Here is a 24711-nt window from a genome sequence, read left to right as displayed (position 1 = left end):
AATACGTATGTTGAAACGGGTGACCATGTCGTGCCAGAATGTAATACTGGTGATGGTACTTGTACCGGGTTATTCAGCGCACCGCTACAATCAGGGTTAATGCTATTCATGCTAAGGGGCAGGGTCATCCTGGCCAAATACTGCAGCTACTGCCCAGGCAGGACCATTTTCCTCTCCTTCAAAAGTTAATGTGTCAGCTTATGACGCCATAAAGAGCAGCTTAATAACGAAGCTAGCACATTGGCAGGTATTGTCAAGCATTACACCTCAGAAACTAGGGACCCTCAGTATTGCTTTGAGATTTTGTGTGCAGAGGAATACTCTGTTTCCAACACATGACCCTCAGATGAGGAAGCAGGTGCATCTGAAGTTTTTTTGTTTGTGCTCTTTCCAGAACAACAACACAGTTTTATCCTGAATAATTCAGACTACACCACAAGGATATTTACGACGAGGAAGCTGGAATAGTGTCACAAGACCCTGCTGATGCATTGCGGCTAACACCTCGCTGTGGGAGTGTCACCCACTTGTACCATTTGCAAAATACCATTTGCAGTCATTGTGGTAGTCATTGGGGAAGCAATTACAAGCCTTTGTGCGTATGATGTGGATTATAAACTAATAACATACACGCAAAGCAACATCCAGCCATCCAACCAATGGCTATTGGTTATCACGTTTTGGTGTAGAATGGAACTATTCTACTGGCGGCTAAGTATCGCTAAATGCATAAACGTTAGCATATTTGACTAGTGTGTGTTGGTGCATGCTAATTCCAATATTCACAGCTGGAGAAGACGAGTGGACAGGAGTGTTCATCCATTGGGAAATTATGGAGCTGCAGCTGGCATTCTGCGTTGATGGTCATTCTGGAGAGGGAGAGAGAGAGAGACTTTAGCAAAGACATTCAAAGAACTAGAATACTTTGGATCCTCCATTTCTTGGCCTCTGAAGCACATGTTGTGTGAATGCATGGTATGTACCATTGCTCATCTCAAACGTACTGTTTGCACTACTGTTATGAAGAGCTGGAGCCAAACCAGATGGTACAGAATCACACTTGGTTTCTTGGTTGATGTGTCCAGTGAACAGAGCTGTTTAATCCACAACATCCAACTTTTTTTTTTTTTTTTTTTACAAAGATAGTTTATCTAGGTCATCTTCTGGGTCAACCCCAAATTGTGTGTACATTTCTAAAAACAGAAGCTACTGCATGTAGCTATGATCAATGACCAAGTCAGTGTTGCAGAACACTTTTACCAGTCCCCAAACAAATTTACAAAACAACAGAATATAGGCGGAAAGGGAATGTACCAAATGCAGGAAGTGACCCGGAAGTGACCGAGTGAGGCCTCCATCCAGAACTTGAACCTATATAAATGAATATAATCTTACGTGTATACATATATGGTTAACATAAAAATGTATTAATTAATTAAAATTTTACTTTCCGCCAAAACAAACAAAATAACCCCTCACTCAATCACTTCCAGGTCACTTCCTGCATTTGGTACGTTCCCCTTTCCATCAAGATTCTGTCGCTTGTAATTTTGTTTGGGGACTGTTTTGTGTCAACACTTGGGAGAAGTGTTTCACATCTTGTAATTTTTGTTTCATAAAATGGAAAAAATGGTTTTCAAAATGTACATTCATCTCAAAAAGTGTTTAACACTTTGTAATTTTGCTTTGCACTTCCCAACCACCGTACAAACACAGGGGATGTAGTTTTCATTAAAAAATCAAACAGATTGAGACTCAATTGATATTCTCTGCTTGATACTAAAATGTGCCATTCTATTTATCATTTTTCTCCATAATAATAATACCAATTAAAAAGAGATCATCATGGAGATGGGCATTTTCTTTCTCCTCTTGTTGTGTCAAAAGAAGTCTTATTAATAACAGAAAGACGGCTGCCTCAATCATCCTGTTAGTAGGCGAACAAATTGCAGATTCTCATGCACACTCAATTTCCATTTCTTTCCAGAATGACCAAATTTAGGAGGATTGAATTTGAGCTGAGGAGGAAAGAGAAAACAGAAGCTCCCACGATTTTGAGAAGGGAGCATGACGGATGTATCTGTCAATACAATTACACCCCCAAACATAACGCCTTTTTTCAGACTTAATATCCTTTTAATGAAACAATCATTTTCAAATTCATTACTGAGACACGCATAAGCAGCAATGAAATTAGATATTGAAAGCCAAATATTCCATGGGAAGTTTATGGCTAAGGAGAGGAATGTCATGAGACGATTATTTAGAAGCAGGGCTGTCTGAAGAGTCATATTGTTCCCTCTAAACATTTTAAAACAGGAGTTTGATGGCTGTAAAAATGACAGATCATTATAAATTATGATGTTCATTTTACGACCCTCTCTATCAAAATGACAGACAACAAGAAAGTCAACCCCTGGTAGGCTGTATAAACACACATATAGTATACTGGTTTGTCTTTTTATCACACTGTTTTGCTTCTGTTACCTGAGTGTGTAAAGTATTTTCCCATTGGTCTTGATCCTCAGCAGCTGATTGGGCGTCGTTATCCAATGAGAGTCGGCATTCTTGGAGTTTCTAAAAATGGTGTCAGGCAGCCAGATCAACCCGACCATATTGCTGGTTGAATTGAAAGCAGACGGAGAGACAAAGAGGGGGTGAATGGCAGAAGGTTAAAAAAGGTTTTGAGGTGCCTAAGAAAGCTCAGGAGCTCCCAGGAAAATATGTGGTTACTAATATTATTGGCATTGCTACAATTAGTGTGTATTATCTACTTTAGTATTATCTGTTATTTTTGTCTCTGTGGATTAGTATTCTGTCTGTCTGCTTGTCTCTATCCATATTTTCACTCCCCGTTACCATGTGCTTGTTGATGGGGAATTTCTGGAATTTAAACAACATGTTCAGTAGATCTCGTACCTGTTGAGGGTAAGGGTCTTCATGGTGCTGCTGTTGTACCGCAGACGGGTGTCCACCCAGGTCTGGGCGAAGATAATATCGATCTGGTACTCCTGAGGAGAGAAAACAAGAGTCAATACGCTGATCTGAAAACCCTCCTTTTAAAGTAGCATCCCGACTGAAAGAGATGGATGAAGTCCTTGTGCCTCTGTGTAGTCCTTCTGGAGGAGCTAAAAATGTGTTTGTTTGAAGACAAATGAGTTCACATCAAAGGAAATACTCCAGCATTGCAACACTCTGTGGACAGGACTTTTAGATATGGAAATGAAATCGTGTAATCTTACAAATGCTTATTTCAGTACATTTGATTTTCCACCTCAGCAGTGACCCCTCTTCTAATTGCAAGAAGTCTGAATCAGAATAATCATTTGCTTAGGTAATTAGTCATTGTTGTTTTGTGGTGAAAAGGTATCATATTTTCATTTTTTTAAATTACAAACACCTGAAACACACCTAAAATGGTTGAGGGATTTTAATGACAAATGATTAATCGATTGTCGTCTCCCAACTGAAAGGTCAAGGGTTCGATCCCCAGCTCCTGCATCAACATGTCCAATAAATGTATGTATCAATATTTATCTTTCTGTCAATATATATTAGTATCCTTTTTTTTTTTCTCCCTAACCTCAAAATTGGTCTCAAAAATCCCATATCGGTCGGGCCAACAAGTACAATAAAAATTACATTAGTAGACCTGTTGTAATGGAGTAATTGTTACAGCCCCAGACAGATAAGCACACCCACATAATGTTGCCGTTATTTGCCGACTCTTGGAGAGTGGGGCATGTTTACCTGTTTGCCTTACCACAATGATCTCTCATTGTAAACTCTGACACCTGCTCTGGCACTAGGAAGAAGCAGAGCCATTTTGTCAGTGAGCTCGCGAGACCGCTTGCTCTGCTTTTGAGTGTCTTAAGCCGTTCATGCAGAAGACTGAGGTACTCAATCTGAGGCCTCGTTTGTTGAAGAATCACGATGTAATGCTACTTGAATTTACCCGCTACTGTTGCCTGGTGTGTGTACTACAACCAAAAAATTAGGCGACCCTGAAAGTGCCTCCAAATGTCGTCCCTTTTGACCATTTACATATATTAATGGTAACAGGAAGTCAAATACATACATTCAAGCACATCACTACAATCATGGATTAAAAACATTGCCACTCACTTTCTGACCTTTCCAAACACAGCGAGATGAGAACTGACCTTCTAATAATACATCTGTCACTAGAATCACTGTTATTGTTGTTCGGCGTGACCTTTGGAAGATTATGTTAGGGAGACATGCAAGCTTTGACCTGCCCATAATTTAAACCCAAACCACACCAATTGTTCCATAATATGCCTGGAACAGCTTCCTGAATGTGTTTTTTTTATTTTATTTGCGTCTACATCTAAGAGAAAGTGACCTGAGTCCATTATTCACAGGCATAATGAAAAAAACAGTGAAGCTGGGTATCCCAAGATTTGATTGACGGCTGATATTCTTCTTCTGGGAATCCAATTCAAAGTTGACATTAAGGTGTTTAGGAGGGAGTCCATAACTCATACTGACAAGAAAGAATGAATCAAATAGCTATGGATAAGAAAGTCTAGGATGACTTGAATAGTATATTACTGTAAATGCTGGAATAAATCCGATACTGGGAGAAGCAAGTTCATTCCTTAGGTTATAAATACTTTACTTTAGGCCTTGAAATATTTAGATTGGGATAAACAATTCCCCTCCTGTCGCCGACTAGGTTTCACACAGCGGGTAATAGGTACAAGTCATGGCAGAAAACCCTCGTGATCAAAAATTGATGCTTTGTCTTGTATGTGACTCCAACACAGTATTCCCAAGAAGAGGTTGTTGTTGAATTTGTGTTGCTCGCATTTGATGGATAATCTTTACAGAGCCACAAAAGCTGACAGGTCGGGTTTGATATGATGTTTATAATACAGGGCATGCCAACAAGACCAATCAAAGGAGGTCAACCTTAAAAGGCCACCTGGTCGTCAAAGCTCCGGGCGGACTTTGTGGGTATTAGTTAAGCTATTGTTGCATACAGGGAACTGGCTGGAATGGTATGAAATCCATGGGAGTGGATGGATGAATGAATGCACCGAGTGAGGTTGTGATGACCCTTGAGGGGCCCCCCCTGTGGACAAGCCGTGTGTTTTGGACTCTTCTCCCTGAGAATGTGCAGAGAAAGATTTGACAGTTCACTGTATCGAAGGCAGCTCCAGCCAAACACAGTGATGATGTTACCGACAGTTGTGTTGTCTTGGTCGAGTGGTCCCGCTTAAAGCCAGAGGGATTTGCATCAAACAGATTGCTCTTACAGGAATTCTGAGACTTGATTAAGGATTGTGCGCTCAGTAGAAAGTAGACAGTGAATTGAATAAAAAAGTGAACCGAGAGATGATAGGGAAAGACGGGCAGATTTGCTGTGGAGCAATCCCTAATCAAAAACAGATCTCGAGCAGTGGTTCTCAGCTGGTCGAGCCTCAGGACCTGCCCCAGGCACACATTTGCAACCCGCTGAAAACAGCTGCGCGACCCACCCGTTGAGAACCACTGGTCTAGAGTTTTGTCTGCTGTACTTGGCAGAGCAGTGGGGACCTGTTGGAGGTCGGGAGAGGTCAGTGGCCTGGGTTTTATCAGTGTGGTATCAGTGGTATGCCATCTTTAAGAACGTCTGTGAGTAGCGTCTACAATTGCAATTTATTTCATTTTATTCAGTGAAGAAATGTACCCCCCAATATTGATAAACCAGCTCTTTCAGAACGCTCCGTTTTGGTGTGTGTGTGTCTCTTTAAATGCAACGAGCCCCCTCTGAGTTTTCCCAGTAGACATCACTCCTCTGTAGAGAGAATAAAAATGGCCGACCTGTGCAAAAGTTTTGTTCTAGGCTGTAGGTAGAGTCCACAGGTGGAGATATCAAGGGAGGGGAGGGGATTTTTTTTTTTTACCAGAATCCCACTGTGACATCACAAGGAGCGCACATTTGAAACAGAGCATTTTTCTCAGTGTTGTTAGACTTATGCAGACCACAAACAAAGGACTGGATGGGTTTATTTCACATTTTGTGGGTCAGTAGACGCTCAGGTTACCCAAATAAATGTTCAAAAACACTGCAGAAGTGGATTTTTCATAACATGTCCCCTTTTAACGAAGACATCAAAAGTCAGTTTAGCACACAATCAATATTTCACCATGACTAACTCATAATGGACTTTACCCTGATAGCATTGCTTATTAAGTAGAATCCAGTCAGTTTAAAATACAGTTTTTTCACTTTAATATTATATTATGCTTTGCAAGAGGGGACTCTCCTGCCTAAGTACAGATCACTGACTAATGTGTTTCTTCTGGCAAAACTGATGCCGCATAGTTTCTATAAATATTAATAAGTGATATATTTATATCTCACAGACCTTGGGAAATTGGTCGTTGGTCTACATTTGCAATCCCTCAAGAAAAAAACTTGAAAAGAAAGAAAATGGAGAGTGTGATTCCTCCAAGTCACAGGTTTCCTGTTTCTGCTGGTTGCTGTGGAGCGTCATTATGTGGAATGATATTTAAATATGCAGTTTATTCTTAGAGCTCTTACCCAAATAAACACATCCAACCCAGAGTGCATCGCTGTGTCTTTGTCCCACAGGCTACCCTACAGTGACGCTCCGTGTTTGCGAGGGGCCAAAAATAACAGTCGACATGACCGCTCAACCGTTGCTCAGGGGCGATGATGAACTTACTCTGTATAAAACAAAGATATGATGTACCTGCAGATAGGAGTGGCATTTTAAAAATGTGTTTGTGGCTGTGTGTGAAGCTAATTTCAAACAGAACCTTTGGAAAAAAAAAAAAAAAAAAGATTTGGATTATTTGCTTGAGGAATGAAGACACAAAATGAAAAATGACCCAAACTGGTGCTTCGCTGAGTGTCCCTCTTTGTCCAACTCAAATAATTAACTTTGTTTGCTTGGCATGGTAATAAGTGGCACTGCTCAAGGGAGCAGCAATATCAATAGTTGTGTAAGGAGCTTCTTTTAAACTATGCAAGCAGCATCACTGAAATGTTTCAAATTGGATGGATTGCCATCAAAATTTGGAGAAAAAAAAAATATTCATGTAACAGAAGTTGGATTTATTTCTTGGCTGACAAAATTCTTTTAATTCAATAGAAGGTGTGAACCATGAGAATGTAATACAATTTGAATTCTACAATTTAATAATGTGTTTTTAGGTTTTTTCTGAAAGCCACAGGTGAGGTTTAAATCTGCTCCTTTCTCTTCCCTTGACAAAATAAAGTGATTTGCCATTACTATTTAATGCTTTTATGCCACATGTACCGCTACAAGGCTTCAGGAACAGTCTATAAAAGAGATGCTACTCATGATTTATTTATATACAGAGTCTCTCTCCAAATACCACATTTTTATGTCAATTGCTTGTGTTGGGGGGAAAAAACAAGCCGGAGGAGAAGATGTTGAATAAAAAGAATTGGATAAAAGAGGGATATTAACGAATGAGGTAATCAAATAATGACATCTGAGGGATTAAAGAGGAAAGACTTAGAATGTGTTGAAGAGGGAAGGGCACGGTTCAAACAGAATTGAGTGATCTTGCAGTTGCTGTTCTGTCAGCTAATCGATATTAGCCGACTCTCAAATCACAATCAATCAAATCACCAGTCACAGTTGATCAAGACAGTAAGGCACTGATTTGATCTCCAACACAAATCTCCACCTGTTCTAATCTCTGACATTCTGTATTTCTAAACTTGGTAAGGACAATATTTTGCCTGTTGCTCTTTGTTTATCTTCTCCTCTGGTCTATTGAGATCTAGAGTAGTGCTTCCCAAAGTGTGGGCTCTGGGTACTACAGGAGGACTGTGAGAAAGCCTGCCTCAAGAAGGAAAGGAAAAAAAGAGAAAAACCATGAGAGCCCGACCGATTTATGGGCCAGCCGATAATATCGGCCGATATTAGCATACCCAGTGACTATCGGTATCGGCTACTTTTATGGCAGATATTATCTGACATTACTAGATTAATTTACCACTCAAAAAGCAATTAATTTGAGTTACACTTACATTTCATTTTTACCAGAAAGGTCTGCTATGTTGATTACAACAAACATTATTACTCTCCAGAGTGTCAAGCGTACATGTGCAGTTACTTTCCCGTTGAGTGACCATCTTTGTGTATATCTGTATCTATATTTTTCTCTACAGTTTGAAGATAGATCTAACAAAGATATCAGCCAATATATCAATACCAGTTTTTTTCTCTCCCTAATATCGGTATCACACACAAAAATCCCATATCGGTCGGGCCCTAATACCCATAGTGATGATTTAACCATGATTTACCTTAATGTGACCGGTTAGGTTTTTGTGTCTCTGCATGGATATTGCTTTCACCATTATGTTTAGGTAACTGGTTGATGACTTTCTTGAATGTGTATATATCGCCATGATAGCTTGTTGTCAAGTTTGATGATAAAATGACACTAAGAAGAACAGCTGTAGTGATGATATGTCATAGTCCGCACAGTTATGTCGATTTCATGAAGCCCCAACCCCCCCAAAAGTGTATGGGCCCCAGAATAATTTTTGTATTTCAAAGTGGCTCTATTGCTTTTACAGCTTAATTCTGCTTGGGTTAACTGAGGAGCTTCAAATGTAAATCTAGTGTACAACCATATTAAATCTTTCTTGGAGTTACTACACCATTAACTAGCTAAAACAGCTTTAGCTACCAAAATGATAATGTGATAGTTTCTATATTCTTTCAACTCGATGTTCTAAAATTGTGTTGCCCATTTTATCGCATTTACATCAAAAAGTTTTGCATTGGAGGACTTTTGAAAACTAGCAGCAGAATTTGTGTGAAGCGGGAGATCAGCAACTTTGTGGAAAAAGGACACAGTAAGCTAGATTTTAAAGTATCCAACCTGCATAAACTCTGGGGCAATCCCAGAAATCACATAACCACAAGCATTGCCTCACTTAAGGCGCAGGATGAGGTAAGAAGAGAATATTAGAGAGAGGACTGTAGTCTTCAAACCAAACTACTTTTCTCCACTGGTCATGTGGAAATAGCTTGCATGGGCTCTTTAATGAAGGCAAAACATAAACAGAGAGCTGTCACATTTATAAATACATGAAGCCAGTAATTTAAAAGTCCATGTCAAAAATGGTCTAACAAAAATAAAATAGAAGTAAACCATGTGTATTATAATCTAAAAGTCATATCCTTACATTTTACTGTTATTCATAGACTTTAAAAGAAGACAACAAAAATGTAGGTAAGCCCTTTTTTAGTGGCCTTGCAAATCACAGAGGCCCACATAAAACAGTTATGTAAGGAAAAATCATAGAAAATTTGATTAGCCTTGTTGCCAGGCCTCAGAGAACGTGATTAAGTACAAAGGATGCGGTTTCATTTTTCTGAATTTAATTTTGAGGCAGTCTTCATGCTGTTTAAGTGCAAAAAGCGATGTACAGTGACCCTGAACACTAAAATCAGATAACCTCTTCCCCCGAGTTTTTTTTCACACTCCTTCATCCAGCACCTTTTTCAACAAGTTTAAATAAGCCCCAGAGCTCTCCAAACCAAGTCTGTGAAGTTTCTTGTTAAAAAACCACTTAGTATTTTAGCACTTCTAATAACCCCTCTATTTCAGCCCTGCTCAGAACAGGCTGTTTCTGTGCCTGTAGCTTTAAATGCAAATGAGCTGTGTCTGACCTCGCCCCCTCTCTGGAAGGGGATGTGGCTTGGGCTTTCTCGCTTTTACGATGAGAAGTCAGATTCAGAGGGCAGAACAAACACCTAGCTGTGGGAGTGTCACCCACCTGGGGGAGGGGTTACTGCCCTTTGTGATGTCACAAAGGGAAAATCTCCAAACGGCCTGTTTGAGCACACATTTTTTGAAAAGTGAAGCAGGCAAAAGACAGAGGACAGACTTGGGACCCATATTAGTGTTTTAAAAACATGGTAAAGCAACTTTTGGGGTGATTTCTATGGATTCACACCTGACAATCCGGGGCTTTGTCTTTACCAATGGCCATAGATGGTTTTTAAACATCTTTTCAACAGAAAAAAAATTCTCGCTGAAAATGATTATCAACAGTGGATACTGCAAAAACAAAGAGTGGATATAAAAAACAAGTGAAAGGAGAGGAAGAGGGTTTCTTTTTTTAGTCTAGGGGCCTCCTGAAAAGGGTTGAGCCTTTGATGTATGCTTGTGAATTTGTGTGTGCACATGGATAAACACATATTACAAAGAAACATACATAAACAGATACAAACAAGATTGTGTATCTGTGTTAGTGAATATGTGTGTGGTCTTTGTGTGTGTGTGTGTGTGTGTGTGTTATGCCAGTAAGTGTACCTACAGCAAAAATAGCATGTACTGTTTTTTTTGAGTGGAGGATCAGGATGTCCTTCATTCTCTGTGGACTCAATTATTCAGTTCGTCCATTCTCTCTTGCTGTTTTATTGAAGGTGCACACATTCTTTCATTCAGTGGGGATTTAAGTGCATGACCTGTCGAGGTGGTTTGTTGGCAAACCAGATTATGGAAAACACAAGACTAGACATGAGCGTCATAGAGTCAAGACTCTGACACACACCCTTTTTTCTTATCCCTCTGTGCTTAGGGAGACCTCCCAGTTCATTTAAAGGTAGGCACGTGTTTCAAGGGATTTACCATTTGCATGCATTCAGCATCTTTATACAGTCACACAACTCTTGTTTGACCTTAATCACACAATTAGAGTTTCTGGATCAAGACCAAGAGGAATTCCTCTTCCCCCTTTTAATAAGTGGAACACTCCCCCTTGCTAGCTTGAACATTGAATTGAACTGTGGCGCTGTCATTTTCACAGACAGTAGTTTGAGTTTATTTTTTCTACCCTGCTTTTAGTTTCCTTAGTGATCTTAGTGAACCCTGTTTCCTATTTTGAGCACATGTGACACATACACAAACAATTGCGTTAAACCTCCAATTATTACCATCATTGTTATAAATGAACTTAAAGTTTTAGCTGTCCAAATGCTGTCCAACACTGAACTGCCTGAGTGTGACGTAATAATCGCGTTATACAACAAATCGACAATCAAATGCTTTGCCAACAATTAATTATCGTTTTTTATCGATTCATTGTTGCAGCCCCAAATGATAATGGAATAAAACCTTGAAAAAAGCATTTTACAAAGTTAATGTCAACATAGCTTACGCTACTGAGAACAGGCGGCTTAGGACCAGATTTGGGAAGATTGGGGACATGCTAGACATAAGTAACACATTTTTTCCACATAGTCTCCATCACCATAGCTTTCAATTTTTTGGGGGGTAGCCACTTCATAAAGATGGCGGCCATGTAAGGTCTATAAGTGCCAATATGTCTTCCAAGCCACTTTGAAAACTCAATCTTGGTGTCAATATGTACATTTTCTGGGTCAAGGAATGCATTAAAATATCACTAGATGATTATTTGTGCCAAGATCAAATACATATGTTAATTTTGGCAATGTATTACATCATTTTCCTTGGTTCCTAGGCAGTTGGACATGAATCATCTAGTGGTATTTTAATGCATTCCTTGACTATAAAGGCTACATTTTATAACCATTAGGACCAACAAAAATAAAAACAAAAGATGAAAAAAAAAACGTTTCCTCCTGTTTCCTGTTGCTGTTGATGACTCAAAATGGGGACTAAAGAGACTGTCAAAATAATTATAGTTTTGATTTCTCACTCAGTGTATGAACAAAAAGCTGCAACACACTTGCTGTGTACATTATTTGTGCATGGTGTATTGACAGTGTTCAACGCAGAAAATTAAAAGGAAGGCTGTGTGTTAATGAGGCCTACATTCTGTGTTTTGGTTTTGGTAATGATATCTTTGAAATTATACATGCTGACTGATGGATGCAGGATCTTTTTTGACTGTGCTACATTGATGGCAGCCAAAGGAGAATAATACTCTGTCCTCTCTATCTCTGACTCACTGCCTCTGTCTTTCTTGTGTTCTGGATGATGGATAGATAAATATTTTAATTGTTTGTGTTCTGTACCCAAGTGTCAGCTAGAGAGACCAAGGCAAGGCGAGGTGAGACTGAGACAAGACCAGGGCAAGGCGAGACCAAGACAAGACCAAGACATTTGGGGATCGAGACCAAGTCAAGTCTAGGACACGAAGGCAGGGCGAGACCAACACATTTGGGGATCGAGACCAAGTCAAGACCAAGACCTAGACCAAGTCAGGGTGAGACCGAGACAAGACCAAGACATTTAGAGATCAAGACCAAGGCCAGGGCAGCCCAGACAAACACTATGGACTCTGTGCGTTTTATTCCAACTGTGAATCTTTTCTGTGCCTTTGAAACCACTTGAAATGTTGTTGGGTGCAAAGCCAGCATTAGTAATAAAAATATAAATATCTCAAGTCTTTCATTGGCCTCCATTTGTCCAATTTACAATGAAGATAATATGGTAAAAAAAAAAAGCCTTTCCAATGCCAACCCGTTTCACAACATGCATTATTAGTTTGGTTGTCACCTTACATTAAGGTGAGCTGTAATACGTGTGTTCATGCATACTCCATTTGTCACGCCTTTCTCTCTATGTAGGTCATGAACTGTGACCTATTGCTAGCCATTGGACCTCTAAGAAGAGGACACATTTACACCATTATACCCTCAACTTGCTGCTGGAGAGAATCGCTAAGGAGGGGAGGGGAAGGTAGGAAGATGACGATCATGCCCTTGGCGAGCTTCCAGTAGGACAGGATGTTTATGCGTATAAATTGCAAGTTTTCACAGTGAATGTGATAAAAAGACTCAGCTGTGGCACCACAGTCACAGGGCCACGAATAGCAGCCCAACACTTCCAGATAGGTGAAAATGATCAGCTTTGACACTTCAGACAGATGTGAGCGGCGCAGACTCTCCACTGATGATCACAGGAGGTATGTGCTCACAAGCCCATCACCACGAGGGATAGCTAGTGGGCTGCTGTTCAGATAACACTGCGATAATATGCCTGTGCCAGGACACACTTGTCCCCTAAAAATAATAATTTTTAATAGCAAATACAATTGGCAGGAAACAATGCAACACAAGGACATTTAGGCCGATTCAATGATATTTCCAAAGGCGGTGTTTGGGCAACTCATGGTGTTTTATTTTATATCTGGACATGCTAATTCTGGTCACATTTTTTATTTTCATCTTTTTTTTAAAATCAGATAATATGGCCCCACTAATATGGGATTTTTGATATCCGTTTCCCAGTAACTAACCATTAGCTACTCTAGAACATATGATGAGGAAGTACTTACTATCTACCCTTTACTTAATGGTTATCTAATGGTAACCTAGCAGTTAGTTCCCCCTTGGTTTCCCACTAACTAATCATTAGCTACCCTAGAACATGTAATGGGGAAGCACTTACTATCTACCCATTACTTATTGGTTACTTACTGGTTACTTATTGGTTACTTACTGGTTACTTAGTGGTTACTTACTGCTTACTTATTGGTTACTTAGTGGTTAGTTTCCCATTCGTTTCCCACTAGCTATGCAAAATTTGTGTACCTTATGGCAAAGTGTCAAACTTTTTCTCCCCCCTGCTGATGGGCACCTAACGTCTGCACTGCCGACATGTTAGCTTGTTGTGTGTGTGTGGTGGTTCGTTAGTGTATTGTTGATGTATTATGAAATTCTGGATTGATAGCGCTGCCTTCTCATTTGACGACCGGTTCGTCTGTTGAATTGTTGTTACTGACATGTGAATGTGTCTGAATGCTGCTGCTGTGAAACTGAATTGCCCTTCTGGGATAAATAAAGTTGTACAAATGTAGTGTGTTAATCCCTCAAATGCAGTTTTCAAACACTTGTGGAAAATATACATAATGCAGAAATGTAATGCAGGGATTTGAGAAGCAGCCTATCACTTTGCAGGAAATATTAAAGATTAATATTGATCATTAACGGACCCCAAATTGGCAGTTAGAGACAGAGGCTTCAACATCTCTCACTCCCCTCCTCAGTCTCATTCCTCAGGTTGGTTTAGTCGTAGTGATATTAATAGGGGATGATGGTTTCCGTTGGGTTTTCATGTAATCAGTCTCGTTCACAGGCAACGCAGGTGGTACTAATAAATTCCATGCCTGGGTAATACACACTGGCAGGCTCGATAGCAAGGCGACAAATTCAAGGTGCCACCCACTTCTGGGCTCAAGAGAAGGCTGTCGACTTAGTGTCAATGTCAAAGTGCAGCCACTTTTGCTTGTCTTAAATGCCTCTAATGCCGTTTGATCACTCAACCATTCATCACAGTATGTCCCTGAATTACTATCAGCGCTTCATTTGGCATTCCATCATCCCAGCAGTTGCCCATTGCCATTGGAGAAAATAAGGAAAGAAATACATGTTTTGCAATGAGAAGCTTGGTTTTGTCTGGTCACTCTGGAGACCGTTGCTGTGTGTGTACGATCAATATAGATTATGCATGTACTGTAGCACACCTTCAGGATTTGACCTGGTTTTTCATCCAGATCTCACATACATAGGGATACAAATTCAATGGAGTTCAGATTCACACATGCAGAATAAAGGTCACATGATGGGTAAGGTTCAAGCAGAGAGCTCAGAGTGAATATGGGGCTTTGAAAAAAAAACAACCAAAAAACCAAGGCAAGACCAAGTCATGCAAGGCCATGCTGAAGAAATCGGTTATTTTCTCTCTGACATGGTAACATTTCCACCGAGACCTGGATAAGAGGCGGAAGGAGAAAGAGATAAGAATTGTAACTCTGCACTAATTCCAGTCCAGCTAACCCCCGAGGGTGGACAAAGATTTACATTCCACTGACCAGCATCCATCCCCCCTGACAGGGTGAAGCCAATCAGCATTTACACAGGAGGAAAATCACTGGAATGTCTCAGCGGGTATCTCTATTCTCCGCTGAAACAAAGTTTGGGCGTCCCACAGGGAGCTGACCCCGGCCATGCCTCACTGACCTACTACGGAGATCACTAAACTATATTACTAACCTATGTATATGTGTGTTAGTGGTGCTATCTTAAAGAAGCAACCTCTCCACCAACAGACAAAGAGTATCTAATTGATGGCCTATGTAGTACAATAGTACAGTCACATAAATGAATGCAAGGACATCCAGAAACAGCTCAAAAACTCCCAACAGGTTTGCTTGAGTTTGAGGATTTTAAATCAGGCATAGGACAAAGATCCTGTATTCCCTCAGCATAGGCTCTTTGATAGTCCCGATACAGAAAACACACCGAGTCACAGAATTCAATGAAAATGGAATCAACTGCCCAGGAGGTCTTGTCCCGGTAGCAGAAGCCAGGTTGTCCACTAGACAGAGCCTATAGGTTGAACCCTATAGTACCAGAGTTGCACTTCATGAGCATGACACAAATGAAAGTAAAATTATATGCAAGAGCCACCTTTGAAACAGCTCAAATGCGAATAAGTCTACATGGGAAACGCCTACAAAAGTCTCAAAACAACATCCAAGCTGCATTTTGACTTATTAGTGATAATGAGCTTGATTTTGATGCACCGCATGATACAACACAAGAAAGCAGATGATGTTTGATTCTTGTCTTCCTTGCCATCATTAAAGTGTGGCGGACAAAAATGATCAGTCAAAAATGGTTCAGTTAGAAGATAAAAGTCGTTGTAACCTTTGACATTGGCGACAATCACAGTTGTTTGGTTTTCCCTGTCATTTAATTAAGAGTGTGGTCGATCAGTTTAACAGCATGTTCAGCCAAATTAAAGAAGATCATGATGAGCTTTTATTAAAAGAATAGCACTGTTTAAATGAAGAAAATAATAATAATTGAGGTCCTTGGATATAAGAAGTGTCATTTGATTCCAAAGTAATAAAGAAAACAATTGGATTCCGTCCATCCATTATCTTTACCGCTTTTCCCATTTGGGGTTTGGAGCCAATCCCAGATGTCATTGGGCGAGAGGCGGGGTTACACCCTGGACTGTTTGCCAGTCAGTCACATGGCTGACATACAGAGACAACCAGGAACCTCCTTACTACCTAAGGCAACAATGCTAACCACTGCACCACCGTGCAACCAATTGGAGTTCAACTAATAAAGCTTCAGAGGGCAAAAGTGGATGAACACTTTAACCGCAAATACAAGATGTTCCTAAAGTAAATGGAACCTTTCTGATATCAGCCAGGGATCATTTCATTGGTCAACAATAAACCTTGTCTTCTAATGATTTGGGGATTTTGACAGGGTGGTTTTATATAATATACAAGAGCAGACAGTAAGTGGAAGCTGCCTGAGAGCTAGGATAAGAGGCGCGTCTGAGCGAGCAACAATATCAATAAGTCATGCTCCAACTAAAATACTGTGCTCTTCCATAAAGACCACAACTGTCCTGTTATTCCAAAATGGTAAAGAAGGCAAAAATGTGTGCTATAAAAGCTGTAACTGCCTGTACTGGTCCCATTAGGAAGAAGAACAAATGTCCCTGTAACTGCAAACTTGGATGATTTAAGAAACGCGCAGAACAAAAACAAAAACACCAAAGTATCCTGAAGGGGTGAAGCTGATAACTGACCTCTGGCATATCTTTGTCAAATGACCCCAGGCTTAATGCATTTCCCATGGTCTCCAAACGCCCCCATGTGACTAAGCTTCAATTTTTTTTTAAATGTAAATTTTTGCAAGACAACTACAATGTCACCCACACATCTTCAAGAGAAACAGAAACCGACAGAAGAAGTCAGAGCAAATACGATGGATGTTTCCCTCAGTATGGATTAAGATGTATTAGGAATGCACCAATTCTGATCTCCAATTTTTACCTTGTCTGATCTGCCGATACCGATTTTCTGTCTTTGAAGCTCTATTATTGACATCAAAAGCAAAATATATGTATTTTTTTCTTTGATTTAAATTCATTTTATATTTAGAAAACCCACTGAATGTCAAGTAACTGCTTGTTAAATGATCACTATGGAGTCTTGGTAGAGAAATTTGAAAGATGGAAGAGCGTACAGATTCAGTGGTATATATTCATACCTCCATACACAAACTGTCCTCAGAGGAACATTTGGTCCCTGTAACACTGTTTGAAGATACAATGCTCGCTTTTTGGCTCCAAACAGTGTTCCAGGGAGCCATTTTCCCCTTTTAATAAAATGTGTGTACTTAGCAGAGAAAATGGAGCACAGCATTGTTTCCATTCTCCAACTTTCAAATTCCACATAGTGCACCTTCAAAGCGTTTTATTTCATTATGATACATTGAGAGAGAATCTAATGCAAAGCAATATGAATGACTATCACATTTGAGTGAATGGTCAGCTCTTGAACAGAAGAGGCGGAGGCCTAATGCATTACACATTATAAATCCTCCATCCTTTTTAGTCACATTCAAGGCTAACAGAATGCTAATGCTTTTCGTCCCTACCGTCTCATAACCTCTCCAAAAAGCTTTTACTTCTGTATTGTGTTATGTATGTATTATGTTTAAAGTTAGCTGATTAGGAATTAATGGTGAAAAGAATTCACCGATCCATGTCCTGGCCATTTGTAGAAGATTTTTTTATTAGAAGTTTTCCTGAAAAGCAGGAACACTGGAAGAAAAATAATGATGTGCTTTGCCCAGACCTGCTTTTCTCCTCTACATAGACACATAAAGCTGTTTTAGCTTTGATAGCGCTGTGAGCTTTTCACAGAATACATTCTATGACTCTTTAGTGGATCAGTATGGATTAAGCAAATGAGTGATTTGAAATACGGGGGACATGAACAAAGCGTCCACACCTGTCTTTCTTGGCTGTCTCACTCCAAAAAAAGCAAGCTGTGGCGGCTCAAATGTCCTTCAAACCCAGTGTGAGGGATTGCAGAATTCATGCATGATATTGCTAATGCTGTACATTTGACAAGTGTGTACGAGATTTTAACTCACCATATCCATGGATGACACAGGCCCAATGCTGTTGACGTATATACCCACATCGACGATTGTTGGTTTCACTGGAAGTGCAGAAAAAAACGAGAGTGAATTAACCAGCAGTTATTGTCAGTGGGACGTGTGAGATTTATACATGCAATCCTTCTGTTTCGTCATTTGTCAGTGTTTTCCTCCTCTAACTGAAGATGGATGCGTGATATGGCCATGAAATCGAACACATAATCTAATACATGAAAAGCTTAAACCGTGGTTGTATCAGTCAGTGTCACTGAGACAGAAAAAAACAAAGTCTTCATTTCTGTTTTTTTTTTTCCTTCTCACGTGAAGCCAGAGCCATCCATCCATGCAGAGAGGAAAAGATTTGAAATCAGAAAAAAAAAAGCTCCACTGTGGTTTCTTGGAGCAGTTACTGCGTTACCATGGCAATTAATAGCATTTCCAGTCAGTATGTAGGATGTCGGTTAATTTTTTCTTGGCAACAGCACTTGGGGTTGGTTCTCAGAAGCACAAAATGGGGCTTCAGGAATACAGACTATCAAACCTTGAGACAAAGATTGGTCTTTTGTTTGCTTGATATCTGTAAATGTTACTCAATGCACACCAACACAGAGACACAAAAACACACACTCTCAAACAAGGGGGTGGATATTTCATTATCTCAAGATTAGATTTCCATTGTTGGGGTCACAACTCAATTTAAAATCGATTCTTGGTTCCAACCAATTCAGTGTTTGCCAACACGTTTCCAAACCTTTTCATCGGTTTATCTATAAAATGACTGGCGAGAAAGAGAGAGAGAGAAAAATCTAATTGATTCATTCACCAACAACCAGAATCAAAATGTGTAATCTGGCGCCGTCAAACGCAACATAAAGAGTAAACAAACATGATGGTCAAGCTAAATGTGGCTAGCTGTTAGCTGGTGCGTCCATTACGGTAAACCTTTTGGTTTTTCCTAGTCAGTTGAAATGTGTTTTTTTGTTGCCGCAAATCGACTAGTTGGTCCCGAATTTATGACTTTATGCTTCGCGTTTGCTGTTGTCGCCATGGTAATGTTTGTTGTACTTCCTGCGTGTGTCTTTTGTGTCGCCTCAGTTCAATGCTGGAAAAGCTAGCATATCTAACTGCTGATTCAGATGAGTCAGTTTTCATTGGGCAGAGGATGTAACCTGTTGGACTGAAATAAAATGTCAGCAGGGTGGGAGACCTGTGTTGTCTTGCAGTTTGTGTAAGACCCTCCAGCCGGCCGTCCATGATGGCATTCTCAGCCAGTGCCGCGTCTTGGATGTGGTTTCAATGTGTCAAAAAATAATTGGACACCTCAAAAAACATTTCCCCCCTTGCCTTCTTGTGCCTGCGGGATGTGCAGTGTCCAGTCCAAAAAAAAAGGACCGCAGCAGGTTATCTCTGGATCAAAAAGTTGCACATTTTTCCTTTAATGTACTTTTGCATGTTTTTACACTTAATGCCATAGCCTACTGAAACACTGCTGCTTTTTTTTTTTCACTGACCTTATTGGGCGCCAACTCAACCTCAATGTAGAAAGAGATTCCAACGATCTTAGAAACCAAAAAGCCTTATGTTGTGATATTCACTGAAATGGAACTAAATCAGGTGGATGGTGAGAAAAAAAGAAGATATGAGGTAATGGAAGAAAAACCACTAGCTGATCAGAGAAGGGGAAATAACCATTTTGCTGTTGTAATCTTTAGACTGTTTCACTATCAGCACTAGACTAGTTGGAACTTTGTTGTGACAAGCTGGGAGAAAGAGCGGAAATGATCCATGTTACTTTCTTTCCACTTGTTCTTTACGGTTCAATGACTCCTCAGACTTTATATATTCTTGAATTGCCAATGCATCCAGTCCCGTTATTTAGCGTTCACTGTGATGAGGATGTAAATTTTGCCAACTTGAAGAGCATGCTGGTGTGTTTGTGTTCACATCTGCATGTTTTGTCCCCAGGGACCCCTGCTGTGCCGGGCCACTGATGCAAACACTTTTGTTAGCAGAGGCCTGCTGGGAGGCGTCGATTCACTTCTAAAAAGCGTGTTCTGCTTCACCAACCAGACAATAAGGGACAAAAAGACAGATTCTTTTTTCTGAAATGATGACTTTGTCTACAATTCAGATCAGGCAATTGGGTGAGAGATTAAGGGATAAAACTACACCAAGTATCTTTGCAAGATTTAGGCCTATGAAAACCCAAACTGAAAAACTCGGGTGAGAACGCAGCAGGATATTCTCCGGAGAATTCAGCTTGAGCCAATAGGAGGGGGATGTTTATATCCTGTGACCGGTCCACAGAGATCGTAGTGGTCGCATGCATACAGTCCACAGTGTTTCTTGTCTTGTGTTCATTCCTGCCTCTCTCTGTGTTTCCCTCCAGTCTTGATCGCCCTAGTGTCGTTAGTCTCACCTGTGTCAGATTACACCATGTCCATTTAGTCTCAGTGTTCCTTCCTTCTTGTTGTCAGTTCATTCTGTCACAAGTACATTGAAAAAAACAAAGAGCAGAACTCACAAAAAACTATTTTATTCTAAACAAAGAGGCGAGGTGTTGTGCCAGTGCTTCAGTTCCACATTTCAATGGCTGCTTTAATGTCAGTCTGCCACAAGATGTCACTGTTCTTCCAGATGATGAAACTCAAAAATAGAAAGAAAAGTCCCAGAGGTGTCATAAGGCTTTATCAAACTTACTATCAAGAAAATGTCCAAACTGAAAAATCCACTAAAGCTCTAAAACACAAGGAGCCAAGAGGAATCAACGGGACCAGGGAACAACCGACGACTGACATGGACCAATGACTAACGATGGACCCAGGTGAGACTAACGACACAGGTGAAGACAGTGAGGGCAATCAAGAAACACTGAGGACAACTACAAAATACATCATGACACACTGAAGACTCAACTAGTAAACCATCAACACCAGGATAGGTAACTAACTAGGTAACAAAACAAGTAATACACTAACTAAACAAGAGGAAGCCATGACAGTTTTGTACCTTTTTTACACGTGTAAAAGCTAGACTTATAAATAAAGGTGAGGGGAGAAAATAATGGGCTTTCAGCTGCAGTCTTTTAAACAGTGGGCGATCTAACACCCTGCTGTGCCCGACCAATCAGAGACATTTAGCTCTGCAGGGGCTGCATGCCCTGTTGTCATGAGTCCCTGGACCTTTAGAGAGTACATAACCCCTTAGCAGGGTCTTTTTTGGGGGGTACAACGAACTACATTTTTACCCTGATGGATTTGGTCGAAACGCACTAAGTTCCTCCAAAAAAAAAGACCACAGTTCTGGGGGAAAGTTCCTCCAATCGAAAACGGGTCTAAAGAAACCATTTGCAAAGCAATACAGCCTGATTTGCAGAATCTTCCCAGGCAGCGTTTCCAATTCCTTGAAGAGAAGCCCCTGAACCCTTTTTAGTTCTGGGTTCCTTTGGTCGGAAAAAGGGGCTTTCGTCGGTATTTGAACAATGAGTAAGGTCTTTTACCTGCTTTTTGCAAAGTGGCTTGAATTGGTGCAATTATGTGCAAGTGAAGATTGAGACTTAAATATTGCTGATTCCACCCTCTCTTTCACAAGTGGGGAAAATCTGGTGATATCGACATTTTCAACTCCCAGATGGTGTTTTCTGTTGGCATCCTTCTGGTCAGTGGCTAGCATCTGAAACCTTATTTTCACAATTGGTTGGAACAAAATACGGGGATTCAAGCCCAAGAATAAGCACATAATCAAATTTTTAGTTGTCATATGGGGAAATCTGGCAATGAAGGCACACTGGGGCGATATTGACAATCGCTCAAATTACAGAAAAATGGACAAGGCATTGTTCAATGGTGTGAACTAGGGGATAGAGTATGTGCTAGCATGCACAAGGGGAACCAGCCAGTGAGCGCTCTCAACAAAAGACAAAAAACAGGTATGAACAATATCCACTCATTTGAGAATTATGTAGACTTGTCCAACTCATCTGCATGTTTTGGGATTTTGGGTCAGAAACGCCTGGAAGAAAACCTTCCGTGACAATAAAACCAAAAATTGAAATACCACCAGAAGGGGAAAGCATACTGTGTGTGTGTAAAAAAAAAAAAGAAAAAAAAAAGCTGATTCGTTGCAGCTTAGCAGGTCTGCAGCATGTAACATCCTGAAGGGAATTGTCCTTAATTTACACCACGGTGCGTAATCATGGCAGGCGTCGACGAACAGCATCTTTAAAAAGATGACATTTTTGACAGATTTTTTTTTTAGCGTGGTTGTTGTGCAGATGAACAAATAACACTACTCACTCAAGCTAGGTTCAATTTTTTTTTTTTTGTCTTTTGAACTAAAGGGGGGGGGTGGTCTTTGAAGAAACACAGCTGCCATAGAAGCTGAGCCGACCTGACATGCGTCCAAACAACACATGGCAGATTCATGATGCAAAGGTAATAATAGGCCTCCTGAAAGGAAAAAAAAAACCAAAATTTAGGATTTGTTTTTTTCACTTCTGAGTGTGTAACCCTCACCCTAAAGGACAGAATTAAACAAAAACTTTGAATCTAAATGTGAAGCAAACCAAACTATCTCCCAACCTTTCTGTCTATACATCCATTTAGTAGCCCACTTCCTGTGGAGGAGCCACGATCCACAGAGGCTAGATGAATCTTTCTCATCCTTATGTTGCTCATCATCCTCCTCCTCCTCGCCTTGGTTTTTAGAAAAGCATGACAGGCCCCATCTGTATTACCACATTACCCTCTGGGCCTCTGTTAAGGAGAAAAAGGCTTTTATGCCCTAGCTGGCATGACAAATGCATTACACATTGTCAGCCCTGCACACACGCACACACACACACACACTCAGGCATATCCCACATGACCATTCAACTCCCATATGCTCAACGTCCAAGACAGAGTGCAGGCCTCAGTGGGCTGTCAGACGCTATCCTGTATATCAGCCTCACATCTCTGAGGGCCTTCAGGCTGAATGCCTCTGAAACATATTGTTTGACATAAAGGCATATTGCAAGGTGACATTCCTGAGAACATTTGTAAAGGGGACATATTATGAAAAATCCACTTTGACAGAGACACATATTTGGGTAACCTGAGTGTCTACCGACCCACAAAATGTGAAATAAACCCATCCAGTCCTTTGTTTGTGGAGAAACACAGAGAAAAATGTGCCGTTTCAAATTTGCTCTCCTTATGACATCACAGTGGGATTCTGGTTAAAAAAAAAAAAATAAATCCCGTCCCCTCCCCTGATAGCTCCACCCATTGTATTTAAAGAGACACACACACCAAAACGGAGCGTTCTGAGAGAGCTGGTTTATACAGGGTCACAAACCTCCTCTGGTGCTTGATTCATGTTATAGTTTGACCAAAGCACAGCACAGATGTTTCATTTAGACCACTGTTTGAAAAGGTGGAAAAGGGGGGGAATATGTGGAATGGTATTGAACCTAAAATGTATTTTCACTAAGATGCAAACCAGAAAAGCGACTTTAAAACAACTCTCTTTTTAAAGACTTTTTAAGCTAAGCTCATAGTGGTATCCCACCTTATTTTACAATGTCAATTAAATTCAGCGTCTAATCGAATTAGCCCCAACATAATGCTGTATTTACACACATAGCCCAGGCTTTATGCCCCCTCACTTATGGGCATATCCTCTTTAGTGATTAATTAGCGCTAATCTCCCGACGTAAATGTAGCCTCTTATTCCCCAGACTGAATGAAAGAATGAGGAAATGAAACCGTGCTTCCGACTCTGTGAAGAGGGGACGAGACGGAGAGAAACTCCGCGCTCATTGACGAAAAAAAGTTGCTCCCGACCAGGTTGGTTTTCACAGACTCTGTTACCATAGTAACTGACTCACAGCTAAAGTTACCGCTCTTTCTCGGGTCTGAGTGACCTTCCTTAATGAAACATAACCCAGAATTCCCCTCAGCAGCCTCAGAGTTTGCACTAAAGCAGCTTTTTGAAATAGATCCCTGCTCTGCCTTTTAGGTTATGTTATCCTTTTTGAGATTTCATTATTTATTTCCTGTTTCCTGTTTCATTCTGTGTTACCTACCTCTCCTCTCTTGTCAGATCCTCCCCGTCCTGTCCTCCTGTGTTTCCCTCCATGTTTGATTGTCTGCCCTGCCCTGATTGTCTCCAGCTGTGTCTCCTTCCCCCTCCCCTTCACTTTAATATTTAGTCTGTGTCTCCCCTTCCTTCTGTGCCAGTTCGTCTTTACACCCAGTGTCAAACCTTCCAGGCTTCGTGTTTTGAATTTTTGGTATTTGATCTCTGCTGTTTCTGGATTTCGACTTAACTTGCTCCCTTTTTTTTTTGGATTTGTCTGCCAATGATTCTGTTTTGCTTCTTCTTTTTTTTTTTTTTTTTATATGTGTATAGACTTCACTCAGAGACTGTTTTGTGTGTGAGTCTAATCCCTTGTGGCTTTATGGTCATTACAATATCTGTAGTGAGACTGTTTGTAACCCATCTATTCCAAATGATGAAAGCACTTTGGCTCAGCTCCTGTTGTTTTAAATGTTAAATAAAGGGACATGACTTGACTTTAATCCAAATATAAAGGGGCTTCAATTTTTTATGTAGGCTAATGTTTGTCTGCGACCGACATTCAAGGGTTTCCATTTGTTTGTGTGAGACATGCACATGCTATGGGTCTATTTATCTGCTGGGTCAGTGATGTAAGGAGATCTGCAGGTGTGTCAGGAAGTCAAGTTGAGAAACCACATGGAGTACATTGACCGTATTACCCCCGAAAATCAGACAC

The 24711-nt window shown here is 40.4% G+C and overlaps 1 protein-coding gene across 1 annotated transcript in view; it reads right to left on the bottom strand.

The window, feature by feature from the left end:
• LOC109984138 (gamma-aminobutyric acid receptor subunit gamma-3) overlaps window positions 1-24711 on the bottom strand; it is a 57299-nt gene that overhangs the window by 14823 nt on the left and 17765 nt on the right. The window contains exons 3-6 of the mRNA XM_020634163.3: window positions 17928-17995; window positions 2920-3011; window positions 2488-2619; window positions 787-869 (exon numbers count right to left, since the gene is read on the bottom strand). Of these exons, the coding sequence (XP_020489819.1) occupies window positions 787-869; window positions 2488-2619; window positions 2920-3011; window positions 17928-17995 (375 nt within the window). The remainder of the gene's footprint in view (window positions 1-786; window positions 870-2487; window positions 2620-2919; window positions 3012-17927; window positions 17996-24711) is intronic.

This window comes from Labrus bergylta, chromosome 24 (assembly GCF_963930695.1).
Source record: "Labrus bergylta chromosome 24, fLabBer1.1, whole genome shotgun sequence".
NCBI classification, from domain to species: domain Eukaryota; kingdom Metazoa; phylum Chordata; class Actinopteri; order Labriformes; family Labridae; genus Labrus; species Labrus bergylta.
Note: the sequence above shows the minus strand (reverse complement) of the source record. Positions and strands in the feature narration are given on the sequence as shown.